Here is a 25,127-nt window from a genome sequence, read left to right as displayed (position 1 = left end):
CAAATTAGCTCAAGAATCACTATTTCTACACTCTCCTTCTTTTGGCTTTAAGTGGCTTTTGAAGGGAGTATCCCCAGATGAGAAACTTCCAACACTCCTGCAGAGATGACCTGCTTGAAGAACTGGCTGCCTGATTAACTATTAACTGTTCTCAATAGGATTAGATAATTAAGGACATTGATGACCATTAATTAGGAGGAGGGCACATTAATTTGTCACTGGATAGGGCCCTTACAATGATTTATAGGTTAGTGCTACTTGCAAATGTGAAGGGAAAGAGAAAAAGAGAGAGAACCATTAAGTTACCTTATCAAGTGGCCAGCTAAAGAGGGCAGAGGGTCAAAAAAGGGCCAGAATGGTCACTTAAGGGTGAAGTCCCAAACACCAAAGCAGTGCCAAGCCACATTGACCATCATTTGGTGATGAAGTTAAAAATATGCTAATTTATTGGTGGCAATTCTCTCTTTTTATGGTTTCAAGCAGTTAAGACAAGTGGCCTGCTTAAGAGCTTTTCATTTGAAAAGAGATTAAACAAAATGGTTTGTCAAGGCTGCTTGGCTGTTTTATGTCTTTGTTAAAAAAAAAAAATGCACCGACTATACTGATAACTATCACATCAACCAAAAGCCATCTCTCTCTCTCTCTTCTGAGCATTTATTTCGTTAATAAATACATCAACTTTAATTGCTTAATAGTGCTATGTTCATTTGCTCTTTAGCAAGATTAAGTTGAAATAAATCTTTTGTACTACTACTTTCTGTCACTATTGCTGGCATAAAAGTCAGAAAAAATGTTTAAGTTTCTGTAGAAAATTTACTTAAAGACACTAGTATAAATTATACTTTGTTTTATTCAGCACAGAAAGCAGAATGGTGTTTTCACGAACTGTACAGAAACTTGTTTTTAGAATGTAGATAAGAATCCTCTATTCTTCGGCATACACAACTGTGGGTATCACTCACATTCCACACATAAATAAGGACAGCTCATTAACATTTAATTAAATATGCTTTTGAATGCCTTGGAAATATGCATATCATACTTACTATGTAAGTTTGGAGCTTACTTTTTAACAGACATTTAAAAGAAAATCATTTTTGCTGTACTCTTCTGATATACCATTAGAATAAAAGACAAAAAAGAATAGTCTGAAATAAATTATTCTGTTATAGCCAAAGAACAGCCAAAGCATGAAATATCTTCTATGAACTGCATTAAAGTAAAAATAAGAGAGAGAGAGAGAGATTTTTACCTCAAGACTGTGAACTCAAACATAAAAATTCTCTCTTACCTCAATGGTGAATAGCTTCTTTTTTAATTTAAAAGCTAAGTCTTTGACATCTGATATATCATAAATCAAGTTATTAAGCCGAGGAATCTGCCGTATATGAATAAGACCTTGTGGAAAGGAAATGAAAAGAAAAAAAAATTCAAACACGCTGTCATTGGATGCATAAATTAAAGAGTCTTACAGCAGAATTCTGTAAATTTACACACAAGCATCCTCCCCCTTTTAAAACTGGAGCTTACTACCAGGAGCAATGAAGCAAATGGTGTGATTATACTCAAGTAATCAGGCAGAATAAGATAAACAGAAATCCTTGTGCGAGGAAAACTAATTGCACTTTGGTACAGAAGTACAGATGTAAAGAGGGATCTTAATACTTGTCAAAACTACAGCTGGCTTGTGTGTGATTTTCTCTTGTATTTACAGTAAGCAAATATGGCTATCACCTTGCATGCTGCCCACGGCACCACTGAGTGATCTTTATTTTATTAAATGCACCAGTAAGCAGCCAGCAAAACAAGGCTTATGGGTTACTGATAATCAGTGAAGCACTAATGAAAAGTATTTCATTTTATGCACTTTATTAATGACTTGAACAAACCACTGAAGAAAACTACATTTCAGAGCACACTCTAGGTTCAAACATTATCCCCCACGCCATCCCAAGACACTCCTTTCTGTGGCATGTCAGACCTTTATGGAGCTGTTATAAGCTTTGTAACAGTGCTAGGTAAACCGTGAGCTTTGGCCTCTTGTCAGTAGAAACACTTGCTAATTTTTTCTGACAAGGGCGCTGGATGGTTTTTGTGCAGCTTAATGCAGTTTCTGACGAAACTCAGGGTCATTTGCCACAGATGAAGACATGGAAGACTCTTCAGTGCATTTCTCTGCCTGACTCAGCCCATACTTAAAAATCACCATTCCAAAGACATTGATCCCTCAACATGGGGAAGAAGGCAAAGCCAGATCTGAACAAATTAGATAAATCTTATTTATGTAACTGCTTCTCTAGTACAATATATAGTTTTTTGTGTGTGTGTATTTGGATGCTTAATAATGTATTATTGTTAGTTTAAAAAGGTCAACCTCCATTAGAAATGGCCTCTTCAAAAACATCACTAAAATATCTGACAATTTTTTAAACTTAAGAAAATGCAAAAGGTGTCATTAAGAAGGTAGCTTTTACATACAAATTAAAAATATCCCACATGGAGTTTTTTAGTAAAATATATTAGAAATAATCACACCATACACTTGCACATTTCTCATTTTAACCTTGCAAATGTTTGTTTAGCTATTAAATCAGGAGGCTTTACAGAGTGAATCGGTGATTCTCAGGTCCTTCTTATTAACAGAAACTTTACTCATCATCAGAACCACCCACTAATCTGTGGGAAAAAAATAATCAGTCCAGAGAATACAGTACAAAAAATTAAAGCTTTTCAATCCTTGAAATGTTTCAATCAAAACAATATTTTTTGAATACAGAATATCATTTTATATTATACTAAACTTACAAACTCTTAGTACTTATAAATGATATTCAGATATAACTTAAAAAGGTAATGATTAACTTGAATTGTTTTAAAAGAAAATGTAAATAATCAAGTATTTTATCCAGTTATAAGATACTTAAGTCCTGAAGCTATAAAGTGCAGCATGGTGACTATACAATACCATATTGTATATTTAAAAGTTGCCAAAAGAGTAAATCTTAAAATTCTCACTAATAGAGAAAAAAAAGTGTAACTCTGTGTGGTAACAGATGTTAACTAAAATTACTGTGGTAATTTCTCTGTATATACATAACATTATACTCTATACCTAAAGCTAACACAATATTATACATCAATTACAGCTTAATATAAATTTTAGAAAAAGAAAGGGAAATAGTTTAATCTGAATAGTTCTCTTTCTATCAAAGCAAACAGTAACATAATAAATGAATAATACAGAGGGTCAATCTGGGCTGATACCAAATGCACTCTTATGCAACGATCATGAGGTAAATTATTTTACATACTTTGTGTTCATAGTTTATATTTTCTAATCTTTTAAAAAATATTTGACTATTAGATCGTGCTATTTCATTATTTTTTAAAAAGTTTTATGTCAACTCTTCAAAGCACTGGTGGTTATAAGTATCTTATAATTTTTTATTTGATAGACTCTAGAAATTGCCACAGTCCTACGATCACAATCTTACATGATCTTATAGCAGGCTTCAAATAAGGTACTCAGTCTTTAGACTAAGGTTTCCATGGAAGTTAGCAGTTCCACAATAATAATAGAAATAATTAGTATTTACTCAGAAAACGGAAACAGGTAAAAATCTATTATTTACCACACTCTATATTCAGTTTAGAGCTAAGATAAGAACTACTAAACTTATCCTATTTCAACAGTTCTATATAGAAACTTTTATTTAAAAAAAATCCCCAAATTAACCAAATGACTAAAACACTATTAATAGCTTCAAAAAATAAAACTAAAAAGCCTGGTTAATTGACCAGTGTTTATACTAGGGTAGTAATACTTTATAATTTGCTCATAACTCCAGCAACAAAATGAACAAAATCCAAATATAATAAAAGATGTTCACTTTCCGAAAAATGTGATTGACTAGGACTTTTTAATTATAATGCTGTATGAATTTTATTTATCATACAGTTAAGCTTTGTAAAGTATAAACCACTATACAGAGCTGTTATTATAATTAATATAATATTTATTTCTAATATGGTTAATAAGTATGACTGATTTCACAGCAACTTTAGGTACAAAATGTACCTCTAACTGAGCCATGCCTTAGTATCTGGGTTTGACACTTTTCAAATAGTTACCATGGTTCATAGAGTTAATGTAGCTTGGTGACAAACTGCCATAAAAAACTGGCCAGGAAGGAAAAACATTTAACAACAGATTTATTGTAAAATAAAATTCATGTTACATGATGGTAGATATTTGCTAAGATTCTTCCAGGCAACAAGAGCAGGCCCTTTTCACTCTTAAAGGTGTTGCTTACCATGATAATCCTTATATAATGGGTTGGTTTCTTTCTCAGAACCAATAAATGATTCCAGACCAACTACTGTATCTGACAAGTTTGTAACACGAGCAATAACTGCTTTATTCTGTAAAACAAGGAAACAAAATACTCATGTTATATGTAAAATATAGCATCTATGCAGTGTCATTATGCCATCTCAATGGCAAATTGTAGAGGACATATAATATCAACATAGAGAAACAAAGGTTAAAGCTACCACGGGCAGGAAACTGGGTGAAAAATAAGCCCTTAATTGAAAATTCCAGCCCATGAAGGTATGCTATTCTAATTTGAAGAGTTGAGGGGGTGTACCTTAGTTTTTGTAGAAAACGCTAAGTACTTTTTCTCTTAAGAGTTAAAGCTACCTTTATTTTCATATACTATTATTGTTCAAATTACCCACTGTCCATTGAAAAATCTGATAAACACTAGGATTCAGAAGCAGTATACAGTAAGTAGAATATGGAAGACAAGGTCCCACTATCATCTGTCAGCTGGGACCAGGTCCCAGCCCTATAACAGCTGAGGTCCTCCGTTACCACATTAGAATCATGGAAGGGTCTGCGCTAAGAGTCTGCAGCATGACTAGCTCTGGAGTCTTCTATTATTTCTTTCCAGGTGCTGCTATTTGGCTCTGGGTTAACAATAAAGGCAAGGAAAAGGTGCTAGACAACCAGCACTAGACTAGTAGCTCCCCCATTTCTTCCCAACAGTATCAGACCTGAACCAAAAGTACTGTTGAACAATACATTATAAAATATAATGTACATTATAATGCACATTATGTACACAATGTATATAATGTAATATAAAAATACATCACATTTTAAATATCGATAGTTCTAAAATACCCAGAATTTCAAGGCTATAACAAATATAACAATTAAAATATAACCATTTAATACTCTTCAGGTTTTCTTGAATTATTTTATTTAATAAAATTCAGTCTGCCTTATAACCCTTGATAGGGTGATAGGTTAGTAAATTATTTTAAAGATTATAACATCTTAGAAAAATGTTTGATCTGGTGATCGAGATAAGTTGAAAAAAATTGATGCTTATAAAATTTTGATAACTTTGAAACTCCTATTTTACACACTGGTAATGTCTACCATTTTAAAACTAATCTTTTGAAGAAGGATGGGAAATGTAAAACAGCTGAGACAACTTACAGTCTGATACTATACCCCTGTAGAAGAAAAGTCCAAATATAATCATACATTCACTTTCTGAAAATGTAATTGACCATTGAGCTTATGGGTATTCCCCTGTTTCTTAAGTCCTCTTAATAAAGACTGCATAAGAATAAAAAATAAAAGAGGGCTGGTCAATATTACCTGGTTTGAAATACACAGTAATCTGTCACTAAATATTATGCTAAAGTTACTAGTTAACTCACATCTAGGGCAGTACTTTGAAACTCCTCTGTAGGTAGAAATGTATATTATAAAAAGAATATTATAGCCTTTGAATTAGAACTCTTAAAAGGAAGCACCAAAAATAATTATCCTTAATTGTCTTTAATACTTTCAATCACAGGGGCACCAAGTATAGAAAAACAAACATCATTTGGAAATGCCTATTTTTTTCCAAGGCAATTTTTCATTCAATGGTGAGAAAATAATCCAGATTGATCCCTTACTTTCAGTTCTATGCCACAGGGGATGGTCCTACTCCAGGAATAACAGGGGTTTCAGAGGCCATAAACACACTCCTCTCAATATTTCTTTAGCCAAAGACCATTATATCAAACTCATCCAGGTTGGGTTTCAGCCAGTTATTCTTCACCCAAACAAAAATGTCTGCCAGACATTCCAACAGCTGGGAGACAGTTCACAATGAGTCAACTTGAAAATGATTCATTGTGCTGAGTACTGAACAATGTTGGGGTGGGGGGTGGGGAAAGGCTGAGTTGGTTGTAGAGGGTGAGAACAAGTAGAAGAATAACCATGTGGTTCTCCCATTAAGAAGGATCTTAGATAACAACCAGCAGACTCTTATCATTTCATTTTTAGGATAAACTCAACTGGGAAGAGTACTCCTGTCATGGACCCTCAGATGAACAAGCATTTATAAAGGCTACTGACAATGTTTCTTAATCAAAAAGGTCAGATTTCCTTTTATCTATACTAGAAGACTAAGCCTTTGTATCTAAATAGCTGAAGCTAAAATTACAAGTCAATTTCTGTTGGAACTCAATTATTAGGATTTCAGTGATATAAACTAGGGCTTTCTTAATGACATGAATAATAGAAATTGTAAGGTGTAAGGATGGATTTAGTCTTCCATTCTAGTAGGATATAAGCAAGGTCCTGCATATTTAAATGGTCAACTTGACATTTGTTTATTTCAAAGAGGATTTCTTTCCTTACTTTAACCTTAAAATTTACTAAATAAACTACTTCTCCTGTAATATCTGTCTACACTGTAAGTTTTTTAAAGAAAATTTGTGGGGGATTAAACAATCGTCTGCTTTGCAGAGGAAAACTAATGAATTAATATAAAATATACAGAGAGCCTAGATTTTAAAATCTCAGAAACTCACTCATATATTTCATTTATTATGCTTCTAAGTTCCATAGATTTACATCAGTTATAAATACAAATTAAATTCTATCTTAAATGTTTCTATGAAGTATCATAACAAGAATAAACTTTTTAATATTACCATAAAATAAGTTACATTTAACAGTGATTTTACTGCTTTCTGCACAGCAATTTTGGAAAACAGTTTATGTAATGTGGCAAACAAGATTAATTGTGAAAGTTCTACAGAATTTGAAAAATGTCTATAAAATAAAAAGCACAAGAAATTACATAAAAATAGCATGTAAGTTTCTGAATGAGATAAAACTTTATCTTAATTATAAACTCATTTCAGTCTTCCAGTTATTTGAAAGAGCATAAAAGATATTTGAGCATGTAAATATACTTACTTTTCAAAAGTTCAAATAGTGTTGAAGTTACTTCTTTACCTCCAAAGTTCACAGGGAGTGTGGTATATTGATATAATCATATTGTAAAACTACTCTCATCAAAAGGTCTTTCAAATCATAGCATGAATACTAAATGGTCTTTTAGATAAAGGTAGGTAAATTTATTTAAAAGAATCTAAAATCAACTGCTTTTAAAAACCCTTAAAAGCATAATAATCACAATTCACTTTAGGAAGAACACACTATGGATAATAAATTGCCTTATTATAACCAGAAACATTCACATAGTTTTAGCATAATGATTTTAGCAGAGATCTTGAAACTGGAACTTCTATATTCTCATTTTAAAAGATTCTAAGTGTTTTTATGTTATTAGCTAAGATGTGAAACCTTTTTGGTCTATAGTATATGTATGTATTTAGAAACGGAGAAGTGAAGGTATTTGTGCATCCATTACTTTGTATTAATTTTGAAGTTAATACAATATAGTTGCCAGTAAGGAACATCTGAAGAAGGATATTCGGAACTCAGAAGTATGAGTACATTAATTGCTACACTGCATGCATGGCATAATGATATCTCCCACATATACACAATGATACTGCCACCCCTCCTACTTGCCCATCTGGATGAGAAAAACTAGGATGACTCAAAAATCTTTCTTACACTAGACAAATCTCCCCTTCAGTCCTGGGTGAAAGTTGTCAGCTCTGGATAGTAGCCAAGACATGACTAGGAGGGAAGCCAGAAGAGAAGAGAGCCAGGGTCCAGGAGTTTTAAGTTTGCTGGCAATCTCAAATAGCATTGTGTTAAGTTACAAAAAAGGTTCTTAAAACTTTCTGTTGCAATGTAATTTCTTAATTACTGAAATCTAAATTATGTCAAATGATGTTGCAGATAAAAAAGGCACATCAGAATGCCCAGTTGACTACCTTCTTACTCCAATTTTAACTTCACAGAAAAACTTTACAGAGTTTTTGTTTTGATTGTTTCTTGTTTGGTTTTATAGAATGTTTCCTATTTGCTTGTATAGAATGGGAACCTCTTTTTATTAGGAATCGCCAAATCCATTAAATGGATTTTAAATAAAGGAAGGTTAGTTTAATGCTTTTTTCTGATTCAAAGCTCATAAAGTCAAAATCATGAACTTTGTTTTGTTAAGAAATAAAAATTCAACTACTGCCATCAAAAGCTCCCTTCATTTTCTAATAAAAATAGTTGAGATACTTATTCAGAGTAACCAAGTAACAGTCAGACTATATCAAACCCTAAGTGTTTCCCTCCTCACCGGGACCTAATTACCTCAGCAACATAAAAGAGATAGTTTGCACCAAGACAAAATATACTTCCAGGAAAGATTTAAACAAGAAAGTTAGAAAGTAATTAACCAATCGCTTAATTATCAAGAAGCCTGAAAGGAATAAATCAACTGACATAAAGCATTTATGCAATGCCTCAAATTAGAATAAGTTCTTGGGTTACTCAAGTGAGAAAGACAGAAAACGCACTATATGAAGGATAGAGCTCCATTCAAGTATGGCACACATCAGATTTGGGACTACAACAGCCAAAAGCACTATTAAGTTAATACTGAAGTTAAAACAGAAATATTTATGCTACTTTATGTCTGACCCTACCACGTGACATGATGTGTGTGTCTATTGTGGGGAAGGAATCACCACAAGAAAAGCAAGCATTTTACTTAACAGCTCAAGTTATAATAACATATCCTGAAAAATGATATTAGAAACTCAAACATACTACAATTCATAACATTTTCTTGGTCATGTAATCAAAAAAAAAAAACAAACAAACAAGCTTGGAAAGGATAAACCTAGGGATATTTAATGAGGTATTTGTTTTCCCATGCTTATTAAGTTCTCCATTCAATTTGAAATCAAACTTATGAAATAATAAAATTAAAACAGTTATACAGTTTGTAGCTTTTTACATGCCTTCCCTCACCTTCCCCAGACTTGCCACTTACTTCTATGGATTAGATTGTTATTTGATTAAAAAAAATTGACAGTGGGGAAATAGTCATATTCATAATTATTCTGAGTTTAAGAAACAATATAATTTTATTAAAAAGTATGCTAATACATAATATTAATATCTTCGTGAGGGTATTAAATTAAGCTTTTATAGATTTAATACTGAATTTTACTCAAAGTCACACAGTTAATTTTAAAATATGGAGAGGCTTTTGTAAATTAAAACATTCTAACTGCAACATTTTCTTGGTAGTACTGTATACCAATATTCATGTAGGGAAATCATAAAACAAACATATTTTGGCTCCTTTTTCTAATGCTTAAAACATATCCACAAAGTAGCTTACCTCAAGGGCAAAAGAAACTGCTGGGTATGATGCCAAATTTTACTAAGATTAAGCAATGGAGTCATATTTTGGATATTTTCTATGTGATCAAATACTAATATTCTAAATTTTGGTGTGAAATTTCTGGCTTAAAACTGAAGCATGTTTTAAATAACACATGTTATTTTCAGAAATATTATTTACATGTACACTGGTCTCAAATACTACATGCTTTTGCAGAACATTTTTTTACATCAGTTTTATTTTTTAGTATGCTATTATGAAACATTAAAAAACTTATGCATTCTGAAAACCCTTATAAATGGACTGAACAAAATACTGTAATGAATAGGCTGAACAGTTAATGGAACAATATTCAAAATTAATTTTAGTTTTAATAAACTATACATCATCTAGTTTCATATTATAGAAATTATTCACATGGAAATTTGCTTGTATTGTTAAATCTTTTATGAGTAACTTCCTAAATCAGAAGTTTTTTGCTCACTACTTCACACATGAAACCCTTAAAATGCAATTCACGGATGTCCAAAAGCTCACACCCTGCCTGGAAAAACAATTGCTGATATCCAAATATCAAACAGAGCCTCCAGCTGATGTGTGGGATGCAGTGGTAGGTTAAAGATACTAAAGTTTAAAATCAGCTTAGAATAATCCCATATTGAGTATAAAATTATAGCCTGTCATCAGGAACAGACTGACAGAGCCAGGTCCAGATGGGAGACTGGCTGGGAAAAAAGCTGAGGCAGGTGGGAAAGTGATGGGAACCTGACGGAAGACAGGACTACTCCCTCTGCTGGCAAGGTTCTCACCTGCTTGAATTTGTAACTAATGACTAGCTTTCCTTTAATTATTTAAGATAAAACCAATAAATTACGTAAGGTGTGTCTTTTTTTTAGTTGGCTGTCTTGTATTTGCAGATTTTCAAACCCCTGGTATTCTGTGTTTTTCACCAGATTAATTTCTCAGAGATGTAAGGATCCAATGTTTCACCAGGAGGTCCAATTATTTACCTTATAATTTAATTGCAATATAAGCATAAACAAATACAGCACTGCTTTTATAGTCCATCTTTAAAAATTAAAAATGCACTTGATTTATGTTTATTGACATATAAACCTTCTGGAAGGAAAAAAATTTCTTGGGCTACAGACTTCACAATCTCTTTCTCAGGCACTGCATAATGCCCTGTAATGAAATAATATAGAAATGAACCATATAAATCAACTATACAGGGAACAAGGAAACAGCATGTCACAGCAAAACAGCATAGATGTACAGCGCCAAACCTATCTGATAATCTAATGATCTGAGTTTACAGATATTATGTACTAATATGTTAAGAAATTAAGAACTAATGTTTACACAAAAATTTTGCTAAATTTTACAGAAAAATTATTCAATGTTTGATTTTCAATGTAAGTTAATAGCTGCAGCAAAAACATTTAGTAAAAATCTGTTCTAAGATTTTGGCCTACAACCAGAAGCTCCCAGAACAGGAGGGATCAGCTTTTTCACCCACTGTTCTCATCTGAATCCTGGCTTAAAAGCTATTCCAGCTCCCAGCTTTCCAGAAGGCTCCATCCCAGGAATCCCTGCCTGCCATTTGGTTTGCTGATTTTAATCTCTCAGGACTTTCTTACAGTGGCTCTACTATGCTGAACTGGCACTTGCTTCTAGAAGTGAGTTATTATTAAACCTGTAGGTCAATTGTGGCACTAACAACTCTTTGGAAGCTTTCAGCCACACTGTACAATTTGCTAGTCTAATTAAATATTAATTCTAAGTGTTACATTTTGTGGCTAAGAGCTTTTATTTTCCATCATCAACCTGGAAGAGAGAGAGGTTACAAGGCTAATTTAATCTCTCCCCCTGTACTCCCCAACATTAAAGATTAACTACATAGGGTGTGAAAACATTATTAAAGAAGCAGGAACTCTTTATATAGTAATAATAATGCAATTAATAGCAAAAGGCTAAAATATAATGTTTAGGATATAATATATGACCTGGTACTTAAACAGCTTTAAATTATAATTCGTTACAAGCATGTTTTGTCTCAATATTAAGAAATAAGTATTAGCCTTCTTTTGAAAACAGTAATCTTTCTTTAAGGGAAGGTACGCATGCAAGTATATAAGTAGGAATGATTCAAGACTTGCATTTTCTCACAGGTATTTTTCAGAAAGCTTGTAACACTAAAGATAAAAAGCTTAGTAATTCTATTTGTAAAATAAATACAAAATTAAATAAAGTTGTACTTCTTTTCTGTATACAAAAAAAAGTGATGTAGTAGAGTTTATAATAAAAATAATGTTAAGGACCCTTCCCTTTTTTCCCTTCTACCATGTTCAAGGACACAAAATGCAGAGTCCCTTTCCGATTCAGCACCCAGAACAGTTGTGTCCACGCCTGGACACTGGGCATTATAAAGACTATGCAGTCAAGCAGCCAAAGATTCCATATGCCTGAACAGATGACTCAATCTCCATACTGTGATGAGATATTTCACTATTTCTATCATTGATATATTTGAAAATTTTGACTCTAAATAGTACTTTAGTGACCATCACTATAAGGTACTATGGTATGAATTGTTATATGAACCAAAACTTCATAAAGTAATTTTAGACAAAGCAAAAAGGTCTTTAAAACCAAAATTATTTTTCATTATATGCCTTATTGGATATGCTTTGGTTAATTATAATAAGAGGTTTCTAAATGACTTTTTATTTTGAAGATATATATGAATCTTACTGAGAATTTTAAGTATGCTGTCCTTATTTAATATGCATATTGATATTAAGACCAAATGACAGGTATACTGCTCCTAATTCTCTATATAGACAGAAACTTATAAGCAATTTGGAGTTTATCTGTGTAAAAACTTTCAAACATCCTTGACCAAGAAAGTAAATCAGATATATATGTATAATTCATACAAGCTAAGATTTGATTTAAAAATTAATCAGATACTACATTGTGCAATATAAAATATGAGCTATAAAAATCTGTAAATCCAAGTGTATAGGAGCACAGTTGAAACACAGTTCTGATATTTGTTATTGTAAAGAAAATAACAGACTCTGCTTACAACCCAACCAAACTTGTATGAAGCTACTAAATTTTCAAAGACTGGAATTTGACACATATGGTATAAAATTAAAATGAATTTAACATGATTCATATCAGACCAGTTGAGAAGGCCTAGAAAAATAAAGGCAGATTCTTAGTTGAGAGTATGAAAATTTGTTACCCAAAAAATCTGACTTTATCCTTTAGTAATTGATAGTCACGATCAAGAGATTAAATCTGTAATTTTCATCCTTAAATATTCTTAATAAACTGCATCTAAAAAAGACCATTTCAAATAATAATTCTCCTTAATAAAGTACATTTAAAAAGACCATTAAAGATAGATTAAATTATATGGCAGAAGGTGTTATGCCTTTCTATAATGATGCTCATAGCAACAATTACATAAAAATATTTTCCAAAATTTTATATTTTTAAACTCATAAGAATCTGTTATTTCTTTACCATACAATTATTCTTAGTTTTAAGAATAAAAGATTTCACACTGAGAGAAATTCACAAGGTCACTGGAGTCCACATTTCATAATCCCATATTAGTAGTTAGTTCGAAAGCTGTCCATTGCTTGACTTAGAGTTTAGTTGCTAAAATACTCAGCATGAACACAAAAGTTTATGGATGTGAAAATGTCTGTTCTGAATTTCTCTACACTGCAACATACTGTATGATTCACTTCAGTGGGTTCAAAGTTTTAATATATTAATGTTAAAGAAGATAGATTTGAAAATATATCAATTAAAATAACATACTAAATAAAACTCCACTCAATTTTCAAGAGATATATAACAAGGGCCTTTCTTCCTGTTTTTCTTCAGAAAGTGGATTTTCCTCGGTTTAAGCAAACTAATGTCAGTGATAGTTTTCTGCAGTGACATAGCTGGAGGTGGGGTAGGGGGAGGGAAATTCCACAGATCAAATTGTTGGAAAATAGTGTCTATATGATAGAAACCGAATAGTCTATTACTGACCAAGTGCCAATGATGACCAATAAAAATATATTACAGGCCAGTTTCAAACCTGAAATCTGCTCTGAATAAATGAAAGTTTAACTAGTTTACTAACTAATGTTCAATAGCAAATACATTAAATACTTGCAATACTAAGAATTATGGTAGAATGAGAAAATCTTATTTCATATTTTATCATCAGTAATGTCAAGGAAGTTTTCATTCCTGCATTATTATAGTTAAGGAGAAATTTATTGGGTTGTTTATATTAAAAAATTCCTTGGAAGTGTAGATTGTGACAGCTTGAACAGATTAGCGGTGATGAAAAGTAAACTTTCCTTTTGAAAGGAAAGCTGTGAGAAAGGTATAGAAAAATAACCTTTCTTATTTTAATTACAACTGTAAGTGCTTTGATATTTATTTCCTGACAGTTTCAGGTAAAAGTAATTTCAATCAATAAAAAATACAAGTCAAGAACAAACCATCACAGATTGTGAAAATAAAATGCATAAGCTAGGGGAAATTTATTTTCTTTTCACATCATCAGTATAGTCACAATAAGGCATGAACCTAAGTTTCTATCTCCGAAAAGAATAAATGTTATTTGGTCACCATTTTTCTTAAGTAGAACTGTCACTGGGAAATAAAAATAATATTAATTTAAAAGGCACAAAATATTTGTATAATTTGGAAATGGATAACAAATTTCACTACTAGTAAGCCAGTTCTCATTTATAGTAAGACCAGAAAACATTACAGTTTTGTATCTTGCCAGATATGGAAATCAAACAGTATCCTACTGTAACAGCTTCAAAGTTATCACTGTGCTTAAAAAAAAACACAAAAAACCTCATTAAATTTCGAAAGGTGTACAAACATTTGTGTTTCTAACAGTTAATGGGAAAAAACCCAGGAGAATGTTCAATGTAGCTGAAATATAACAACCTTTAATATGGAAATTTATACTTAAGTTTTTCAAAGATGAAATAATATTCTCTTACTTAAGAAAACAGGAAGGAAGAATTTCAAGGTAGGGTTTTAATTACTTCTCTTAGATGTAACCTTTCCTCTTTCTTTTTCAATCCACGACAACCTTCACTCGACAACAGAGTTTTGAACAGTTGAGTTGTGAGAATGTGAGCAGCTGCTGTTATTATAACTAAAGGTCTGTCTACTGCTTGAGTCTGAGAGACCACATGTTCGGCTGTCCTCTCATCTTGCCATCCTCACCAATTAACTATTAACATGGAGGGCTGTACACATGCTCTTGGGGGCTCTTTAACAGGCTTCTTGGCGAGTGGAACAACTACACAGCAGGGATCTGGGAACTGAGTAATGTTGGAATATAGGGGAGCCGTCCGTAGTTTCACTCCTTCTAATGACACTTTACTCCACAGTTCAGTATATAACAAAGTCTGTATTTAACTTGGCCATTTTCACATACATTTTTAATAAAGTGTCTTTGGGTAGATAATAAAACTATATTCTAGCAAGACATAATATGAGTAATAACCCTACTTCACAGGGAAAACTGTTTAGGACTATACATATGTATATATTTTAAGTCAATCATACTATATTTGATGAATAATTTTAGTGTTTCCAGCTAACAGATATTTAGAATTTATTTTTATGCATTTGTTTCAACGTATGCTTGTTATTTCCTGTGCTGTGATGAAAATAATCTTCAACCCAAAGCAAATAGACTATATAAAGGTCAAAGTTGTGAGGCTGAACACAAAATAGTTCAAATACAATTCTTTTTCACTCTACTTGTAAAAGTTTTATTACAACAATAAGTTAAAATCAGTTTTGAATCTATGTCATTATTTTCCCTATTTTAACTTTTTCCCCTCTTTGTAATTTCCTTAACTATGTGTTCCTTCTCTACAATGAAATTAAACATGGGAAGCATGCCAAAAGTACAATAAAGGGTAACTAATCATTACTGTACAAGTCTGACAGAATGCTAATAACTAAAGTAAGAACACTGATTGGCTGTTTTTCCAGTCTAAGAGGAACAGATATTTTATATATTTTTAATCTAGTGTTACTTAATATAACATATTCAAATAAAGGTGTCACAATTCTATTACCTATAGGTGTTTAATTATATGACAGTATTTCCAAGGATATCAAGACATTTCTATTTCTTGCAAAAATCCACTTTACTATCAAATATCAAGCTCAAGCATCCAAAATACATACATATACAAATCGTCTGTTCCATCCGTCCTATCTTTCACATTGAATAAAATTCCAGGAGGATGGGACCTTGCTTGTTTTATTCACTACTATATCCCCATGGATGCCTAGAATAGCGCCTGCAATAAATATTTGTTGACTGAATAAGCTAAATTATTCAATCACCATTTAAAGTTTGACTTAAGAGTCTCCAGGGGTGGCACTGGTCATAATTGAGAGGAAGCTCCTGTATGATGTTAAAGAGAGTCACGTTACAACAAGCGGATGTTACTAAGACTTCAGTGGCCGTTTGACTTTAGCCATGCTTCCTAACCTGTCTCGCCTGTGAGAAGATCTTGTCTGTGTCATTCATGAAAAGAGGCAGAAAGCTGAAGATGTCTGTTGCTTTGATCCACTTACATACCTTAGTTTTCGTACCCCTGATCTCTGTTCAAATTCTCAGTTTTGGAGGTCTGTTTAAGGAATAATAGTGAAGGTGACAATTGTTAACGTGTAATGAGTGCCTTCCATGTGCCAGCACCGGGTCAGTCCATGTTACTACTAATCTGAATTTTTACAAAAGAAGAAGCTGAGGCTGAGAAAGTTAGACTTGACTAAACCAAATAACTAATTGGGTCTATCTCCCTCCAAGGCCCAGGTTCTTTCTATCACTGAATGCTACTTTGTGCACAGTTTGCTTCTTAATTTTGGCCCTATTTAGTACTTTATCAGTACCATGCAGAATAGCATGGTAGTTGAGTACGGTAATTGAAGGGGGAACTGCTTAGATCTAAATCTTGCCATTCCACTAGTTGTAGGATCTTGGGAAAGTCACTGAAATTTTCAGTCCCTTGTTTCTTATCTATAAAATGGAAATAATGACAGCACCAACAATACAGGACTAAATGATAATGATATATATAAGGATTAAATGAGTTAATATTTGAAAAGATCTCAGGACTGCAACTGGCCTATAGAAATTACTGTGTAAGTTCTTATTAAACAAACTCACAGTTTCCTGATTCTGTTTATGCATATGTCTTTGATTAACTTTGTAAGTACTTTTTATTCTCTTAGCCTAAACATTGTGATTTTCCTTGCCAGTCTTTAAGAGTTAGAGTTTTATCTGCTATTTATTATATATCATGACTGATTTTAGCAAGCTGTTAAGTTTTACATTTTCTCCTATGTATTTGGATAAAAAAAAAATGATCAGGTGTCATGCTCAAAGAACAAGGAATTTTTTTTATAACTCCAGTGATACTAGGACAAGACTACTATATGAGAGCTAGCCAAAACTGTTCAGGGAAGAGACTGGTGGTGTATTTACCACCAAAGTCTGACCATATGTTTTCCTACTTCTACTTCAAAACAGTCTCTTAACTGGTGTTTTAAAATGTATAATTTAAATTATATCTTTTTCAGTAATATAAGAAGTTAAACACATCTATAAAATACCAAAATTCAAACACCGGTTAATGTTCAGACATCCAGTTCACCTTATCATCTCAACCACTGTTTAATCAGTGGTGAATACTGGATGATCTAAGGTCTTCTTATAATATTACTCCTCTTCCCTTAGACAGAGGCTAGAGGAATCATTGTCAGAAACATTCACAACATGTTTGGAATCACTTCTTGAAATAACAAGGATGATCACTACACCAAAATTGGCTTAAAATTTTTTTTTCTTTCTCTTCTTTATTGCATAGGCACCCTTGCAATAAATTTTAAAATCACATATATACACATATTTGTTTCATAATTGTTTTGGTTCTTAAATTTAAGTCTTTGATTCATTCTGAATTATTTTTTGTGTATGACATGAGGTAAGGGTCCAAAGTTCATTCTTGTGCCTGTAGTATCAAGTGGCCTCATGCCATTTGTTGAAAGGCTCATCTCTTCCTATTGAATTGTCTTGGCACCCTTGTTGAAAATTGGTTGAGCATAGTTGCCTGGGTCTATTTCTAAACTCTCAATTCTATTCTGTTGATTTATATGTCTATTCTTATTCAAGCACTAGACTCCTTATAGACCTCCAAATTTCAATTATATCTGTTATATTTCTGTTAATTTAACTAAATGTAAAGTTCTCATGGACCTCTAGAGTATCACCAAGTATATAGTCCCTGTTTCTTTGACTTGCTTGAATATGTCATTTAAGTTCAGATCTCAGTTGCAAAACAGGGATAACACTTAACACATCCAAGGACAGGAGCCTAGCTCAGGTGAACCCTTATTTTCCTATAATATGAGTCTAGAATCTGATTTTCTGGGTTCAAATTATGGTTTTTCACATATTTAACTTTGATCTAATTTCTTAATTTCTCTTTACTTCAGTTCCCTTATAAGTAAAATGGAGACAATAATAGCATTTAATTAAAAATTCCATAAGAATTGTTAGGTACTGACCTAAAGTGCTTGCTGGTTACTCTCATTGTTATAATTGCTATGTCTTAGAGAAGTAAAACAAACCTCAAAACTTCTCTGCTATAATTTACTCCAAATAAAAATGTTTTAGTATGTTCATTAGAAAAGATTTAGTGATTTCAGTGATTTAGTTATTTTGACTTTCACATTCCCTTCACTGCAGCAGATATTTCAGTTATTTCTAGTATCATGTTACAGTTTTTATGTATATACACACACACACACGTTATAGTGTATATGTGTATACTGTATACACACAGACACACACACACTCACAGGAAAAGAACTTTTTTGAACTGATGAAGAAATCTTACAAAGACCCTTCTGTCCCTGGGGAGACAGGCTTCTTTTTCTGAGAATTTTATACACACACACACACACACACACACACAGAGGCTTCTTTTTCTGAGAATTTTACACACACACATACACACACATCTGAACAAGAGGCAAGAAAGGGACCAGTCTTATTCAGATCAGCTTCTTTCTTCCTAATTTTTTTGAAGTGGTAAAATATATATAATGTAAAATTTACCATTTTAACTATTTTAAAGTGTACAGTTAAGTGGTATTAATACATTCATAATGTGCTACCATCACCATCAGCTATCTCCAGAACTCTTTCCATCTTCTAAAACTGAAACTCCATACCCATTAAACAGTAAGTCCTCATTCTCTCCTACCGTCAGCTCCTGGCAACCACCACTCTACTTTCTGTCTCCATAATTTTGACTACTCTAAGTATGTCATATAAGTGGATTCACAGTATTTATCTTTCAGTGACTGACTTATTTCACTTAACAAAATGTTCTCAAGATTTACTCCTGTTGTAACACACATCAGAATCTTCCTTTTTAGGGTTGAATAATATCCTGTTGTATGGATATGCCACATTTTGCTTATCTACTCAGCTGTCAGCAAATAGTCAGGATGCTTCTAAATTTTAGGTCTTGTGAATAATGCTGCTATCAGTTCAGTTCAGTCGCTCAGTCGTGTCCGACTCTCCGCGACCCCATGAATCACAGCACGCCAGGCCTCCCTGTCCATCACCAACTCCCGGAGTTCACTCAAACTCATGTCCACAGAGTCGGTGATGCCATCCAGCCATCTCATTCTTCGTCGTCCCCTTCTCCTCCCGCCCCCAACCTTTCCCAGCATCAGAGTCTTTTCCAGTGAGTCAACTTGTCGCATGAGGTGGCCAAAGTATTGCAGTTTCAGCTTTAGCATCAGTCCCTCCAAAGAACATCCAGGATTGATCTCCTTTAGAATGGACTGGTTGGATCTCCTTGCAGTATAAGGGACTCTCAAGAGTCTTCTCCAACACCACAGTTCAAAAGCATCGATTCTTCGGCGATCAGCCTTCTTCACAGTCCAACTCTCACATCCATACATGACCACGGGAAAAACCATTGCCTTGACTAGACGGACCTTGGTTGGCAAAGTAATGTCTTTGCTTTTTAATATACTATCAAGGTTGGTCATAACTTTCCTTCCAAGGAGCAAGCGTCTTTTAATTTCATGGCTGCAATCAGCATCTGCTATACATAGGTGTAAAAATATCTCTTCAAGATCTATATTCAGATTGGTTTTATGATCAATGAAAAGATACTGCAGCAAAATCAACCTCACGTCACAATATCAGCAAGTTTACAATAAATTCAAGAAAAATTATAATAAAATTAGTAAAGATGAAATTACCATATACTCACTGTATATTAAAACCATTGATACTAAAGGATTGAATAATCTTAAAAGATACCTTGCTGCTTTGGCATTTTAAGCATCTAAAATCTCTTTTACACAAGTGACATGTGAAAATAATTTATAAAGCATTTATATACTGCTCTTTAATGATGAACCATGAGTTAGGAGAAAGTAGTTTTGGGAAATTCTTACCTGGATAAGGTGTGTTGGCATTGTAATGATACAGGCTGAAAGAGAGGTTCGCAGAAGCCCACGGAGTATATAGAGGAACTTCGTGAGGCTGTGACTCGTGTCACAGTTTTCTGTACAGCAAATATCATCTCCCCACAAAGGTGAACCAAGATTCTGGATTCCTATTCTTAAAATGTTTTTCTGTTTTTTCTAAGGGAAAGTGAGAGAGAGGTAAACACATTAAGTTTTAGTAAATGACAGGATACCTCTTTTACTTTTATCTGCCAGTTTTTATTTTTATTCAAAACAGATCTGAGAGATAGTGTCAACAGATGTGGGAAAAAACTTCATGTAGTATCAATAATAAGGCAATATAAAGGGGATCTTTCAGATTATGATACTGTAAAAAATAGCAGAACTATTTTTTTCTTGTGCTTTTTCCTTTTGTAAAAATTGTGTATCACAGGCCTTAAACTTGTAATTGTTTCTAAGTTTTAACAGTGACTACTCTAAGAATTATGTTTGAGGCAATTAAAGTAATACAGAACAAATCACAGATAATAATAAAGAGAATCTAAACTAGAATGTGCACAAGCCATTCTTAGTATTACAAAATTGTTTTACAATAAACTACAGAATGCTCACTATTTCTCAGATAAATTCTATCATGTTAATTGCCTACTATTCTGTTTGGAAAAAGTTTAAAAATGTATTTTTTGGTGTTTAACATTTTGTACTTGCCTCTATTTTTTCTTCTTGAAGCTACTTTTATGATAATTTGACACTTTTCACAAAACAGGTGAACATTTAGAACTTGAGCCCATTGACATTAAGGTCAGAATAACAGTTAATGATATTTCTTGGGAAAAGAGCATTGAAAAACCATTAAGCAAAACCTAATTTGAATGTCAATAAATGTCTGCCAACAGATATGTTTATAATAAATCTTACTGTTTGGGTTATTCTAACCAAACAAATGTATTGCAAATACTTTCCTTAGCAATTCAGCAAAATTTCCAGGCAAAGGAAGGACCTATTTAGCAAAACCTGGCACATTGAAATAATCGGAAAATCATTACAATTCTAACAGGAAAAATAAGACTTATTCTCCTAAAGCAAAGATTTGGAACATGCCTCTTTAGAGCTGATTTCTGATGAAACAAGATCTGAAATGTGCTATTGCTATAAAATGCCATTAATAAAATTTATGAAAGTGATTTTGTGTATTCCTTTTCAAGGAGGATTTGTTGATAAAAGGAAGTAGGGAAGATGACTAAAACACTGAAATGTTACAAGAGGAAAACCTAAGAAGACAGTAGTCAGTAAGACGGGTAAAACAGAGGCTTTCAAATCTGCACTGTACAGCTAAGCAGATGTATGATTTTGGACAAAACTCATACATTACTTAGGTCCTAGTTTTCTCATCTCTAAAAAAACAGGATAGAACAGAATGTTGCTCTATGAGCCTATGCATGCCTGCATGTGTGCTTAGCTGTGTCTGACTCTTTGCGACCCCATGGACTGTAGCCTGCCAGCCTCCTCTGTCCTGGGATTCTCCAGGCAAAAATACAGGAGTGGGTTGCCATTTCCTCCTCCAGGGGATCATCCCAACCCAGGTTTCGAATCCAAGTCTCTTGTGTCTCCTACACTGGCAGGCAGATTCTTTACCACTGAGCGACCTGGGAAGCCCCTGAGACTAATTCCTCAAATATATAAAGTGATACAACAGCTTGTATAGAACTATGAGAATGAAATTTAAAACGGAAGAATTTAGTCTAAGCACATTTGAGAAAAACTTTTTGACTTCAAGGACCTATAGCACAATGACAATATCAAGGCTGTTGGGTCAGTTTCCTTTTCTGCTTGCCTTGAGGCTATGACGACAATATGATACCATAGGTTGTGAGAGGATCACTGTTGAGGAACAGTCCATAAAAATGCTTTCTTTGTATTTCTGTATTGAATAAAATAATGTAGTATGTGTTAGAAGTATAAATAAATTTCTGATGAGTTCCTGCTAAGTATCTGTGAAATATAACAGGTTATTCACTTTTCTCTTTACTTAGAAACTCAGATTTAAACAAAACGGCAAGAGTAAGGTTCATATTCTCATCCCCAAACTTGCTATCTCATGATCTATAGCATAAGTTAGATTCCTAAAAGAATGAGCAACCTGGAAAAAAAAATTTCCAAGCAAAATCTAGATATTAGAATGAAATCTGATGGTAAAAGGAGAGCAGCATCAAATACACAATAGTGTACCCTGTCAACATTTCAGAAAGGTCGGTTGTATTTTAACCCACAGCCATCATTACCTACTACTGTTCTATCTAAAAGTTTATACAAGTTTATAACAAAATTGCTGTCAGGTGCAGAATCAGGACAACCACAGTTAAGTGACTTTGACAGTTACACTGATATACACATACAGGAAGAATGAAAAGATTAAGCCAGATATTTAAGTGAAGTAGGTACAGAGCATATTAGAACATAATACTTAGCAGAGATAATACATTTATATTTTAAAAAATATGACAGTATTGTAAAAACAAAGGCTGAGTTACAAATTTCCTGTGCTGTTTGGAACATATAATTCCTTGCTATACCATATAATAATGGGGCATACTGCGAGGCACAATAAAATTTAAAAAATAAACTTCTGCTGACAGCTGAGCAATAAATACATTTATTCCTTTGAGAAGATCTAAAATATTTAATCTGGTACTCTAAGTAAAAATCAATGTTCAAATTTCACTTATTGTATTATTTCTTAGATATCTGAAAATGAAAAATAAAATTATGACAGCAATTTGTAAATGTTCCCACTCCAAATATCTTTACAGATAAGCTACAATACTTTACTTACTACCAGTATTAATTATACAGTAGTATATAATATTCTGCTCCTTAGAGTCCATTTGTTGACTCTAACACTCTAACTAGTTTATTTGAAAATGTAGTGACAGAGAAAGTAAGATGAAAATATCCTTTTAAAAAGCAGGATTTACTTCAGTGTCAGGATATTATCTTCACTCAGGAATAATATTTTTTGAAGTAGTGCCTGATAGATGTATTTGTGTGGCTTCTGGAAGTCATCTAAAGTTTCTGAGACAGATAAACAGACTAGGTAATTTAGCAAATGATGTAATCCATAATTCAAAAATATACAAATTCATTAACTATATTTTAGTTCCAATAAAATAGGAAATATATTTATAATAACTTATTGGCATATTTAATTAAAATTATTTTTTAGCATTCCTGGTACTCACCATAAAAATGTATTTCTCAACCCTGTTTAATCCTTATGAAAGTTATAGAACCTTTGGTTCAGAGACCCAAACCAGTCTGTTGTCTATTAATGTTCATAAAATAAAATATCATTTATTTAAAATGGTGTTAATTCATATTCAAAGAAACAAGTATGAAAAGCTTTTCATTCCATTCTAATAATAGCCTACTTTTAAGGGTTTTTTGGTTGTGTGTGTGTGTGTGTACATACTATATATCTAAGTATGAGGGTATTTATTATTGCCTTTGCTTCTCTTGCATTCTATAAAATTTCTTGCTCTTAGAAGATGTGTCATCCTACAAGGGCAGCAGCTCTGCACAATGTACCACAGCAACTGTTATGACATGCCTGTTTCCATAGTTACCAGAGCGCGTGGGGAGAGGTGTCTGTCAGGGACCAATTTACCTCTCCAGACGGGCACTGCCACCAAAGAGAAGACATGGAGCCCATAAATCTTAGCTAGGCCAAAAATGGAGCAACAATGACCAAAATAAAACTGTACTCAATACCAAGGGCTGTCACAAAAACTGTAACATACATGAAAGACCATCTATAAATGAATGTGTGCCTCACCATACACACATAAATATTTTTAACCTGTTATTAAACAGATGATCAAAACAGATTCTAAAAGTATTTCTTTTGCCATGGACGAAGTGTTAAATATAGCAATAAAGCTAAAGAATATTTAAAAATCTATGATACGAATTAAGAGCAAGTGTGGTTAATAATGCCAAAAATAAGACGTTTGGCTTTTTTGTCTTCTTCAACAAAAATAATGGTGCTCTGGAAATAATTCTGCTAAAATAATATAAATGAAATGCAAATCTTTTAGCAGCAATAGCAATTAAAATCACTGAGGAAGAATTGTGAAAGGCATGATATCTAGAAATAAAATTTCCCTTATTTTGTTCAAGTTAAACTAACCGGAACATTTTTAATGGTAGGAATCCAGAGGAAGTTTTTAAAAATAGAGCTACAGAGAAATAGTTAAGATATAAAATATTTTAATGTAGCAAATAAAAAATGCATATTTTATTCAATGAGACAACTCAAAGCATAATATAATAAATAAAATCTTGAAACTCATAATTCAAAATTAAGGCCTGAGTGACATAACTAAAAAATTAAGATAGAAAAATACAAGTCCTGCAAATTTAACAGTAATTTTCAAGCTATGTTATTTATTAATTCCAGGCACTACAAATACATATTTAAAAGTAATTTATGTTGACAATGCATATGAACATTTTCTGTGTATCCACTGAGAACTTAGCAAAAATTCAAAACACACATTTATAGTCAAACTAAGTCTGCATGTGTTCTGCTTATTTACATCCTCTGTGTTTAGAAACAGCTTGCTCACTGTTGATTATTCTAAGCCCTTCTGGTTCTAGCCCTAGAGAGTTTAAAAACAACATTACACACATGATTATATAAAGGTTTTGAAGTTTCTCAATACCTGGGGATTGGATCCATCAAATCCTTCCTCATAAATAATGTTCTGGATAAACTGGAGCAGCTTCATGTAGCCAGAGGTCAAAGAACTGTTGATAAGAAGTGGTTCAAATACATAAATGGGCTTATTACACAGCAAATACAAAGTGTAAGCTATAACATTAAATAATTAAATAAAAGATACACATTTATGAGATTATACTTAAATATCAGATAAGCCAAAATAATATACA

At 32.7% G+C, this 25,127-nt stretch overlaps 1 protein-coding gene across 1 annotated transcript in view; it reads right to left on the bottom strand.

Annotated features, from left to right (window-relative positions):
• Positions 1 to 25,127, bottom strand: part of ELP4 (elongator acetyltransferase complex subunit 4) — a 234,116-nt gene that overhangs the window by 128,288 nt on the left and 80,701 nt on the right. Inside the window, exons 6-9 of the mRNA XM_055423784.1 lie at positions 24,899 to 24,983; positions 20,166 to 20,354; positions 4,314 to 4,422; positions 1,292 to 1,398 (exon numbers count right to left, since the gene is read on the bottom strand). Of these exons, the coding sequence (XP_055279759.1) occupies positions 1,292 to 1,398; positions 4,314 to 4,422; positions 20,166 to 20,354; positions 24,899 to 24,983 (490 nt within the window). The remainder of the gene's footprint in view (positions 1 to 1,291; positions 1,399 to 4,313; positions 4,423 to 20,165; positions 20,355 to 24,898; positions 24,984 to 25,127) is intronic.

The sequence above is a fragment of the Moschus berezovskii genome, chromosome 14 (genome assembly GCF_049115385.1).
Source record: "Moschus berezovskii isolate FMDL1 chromosome 14, NW_MosBer_1.0, whole genome shotgun sequence".
Taxonomy (NCBI): domain Eukaryota; kingdom Metazoa; phylum Chordata; class Mammalia; order Artiodactyla; family Moschidae; genus Moschus; species Moschus berezovskii.
Note: the sequence above shows the minus strand (reverse complement) of the source record. Positions and strands in the feature narration are given on the sequence as shown.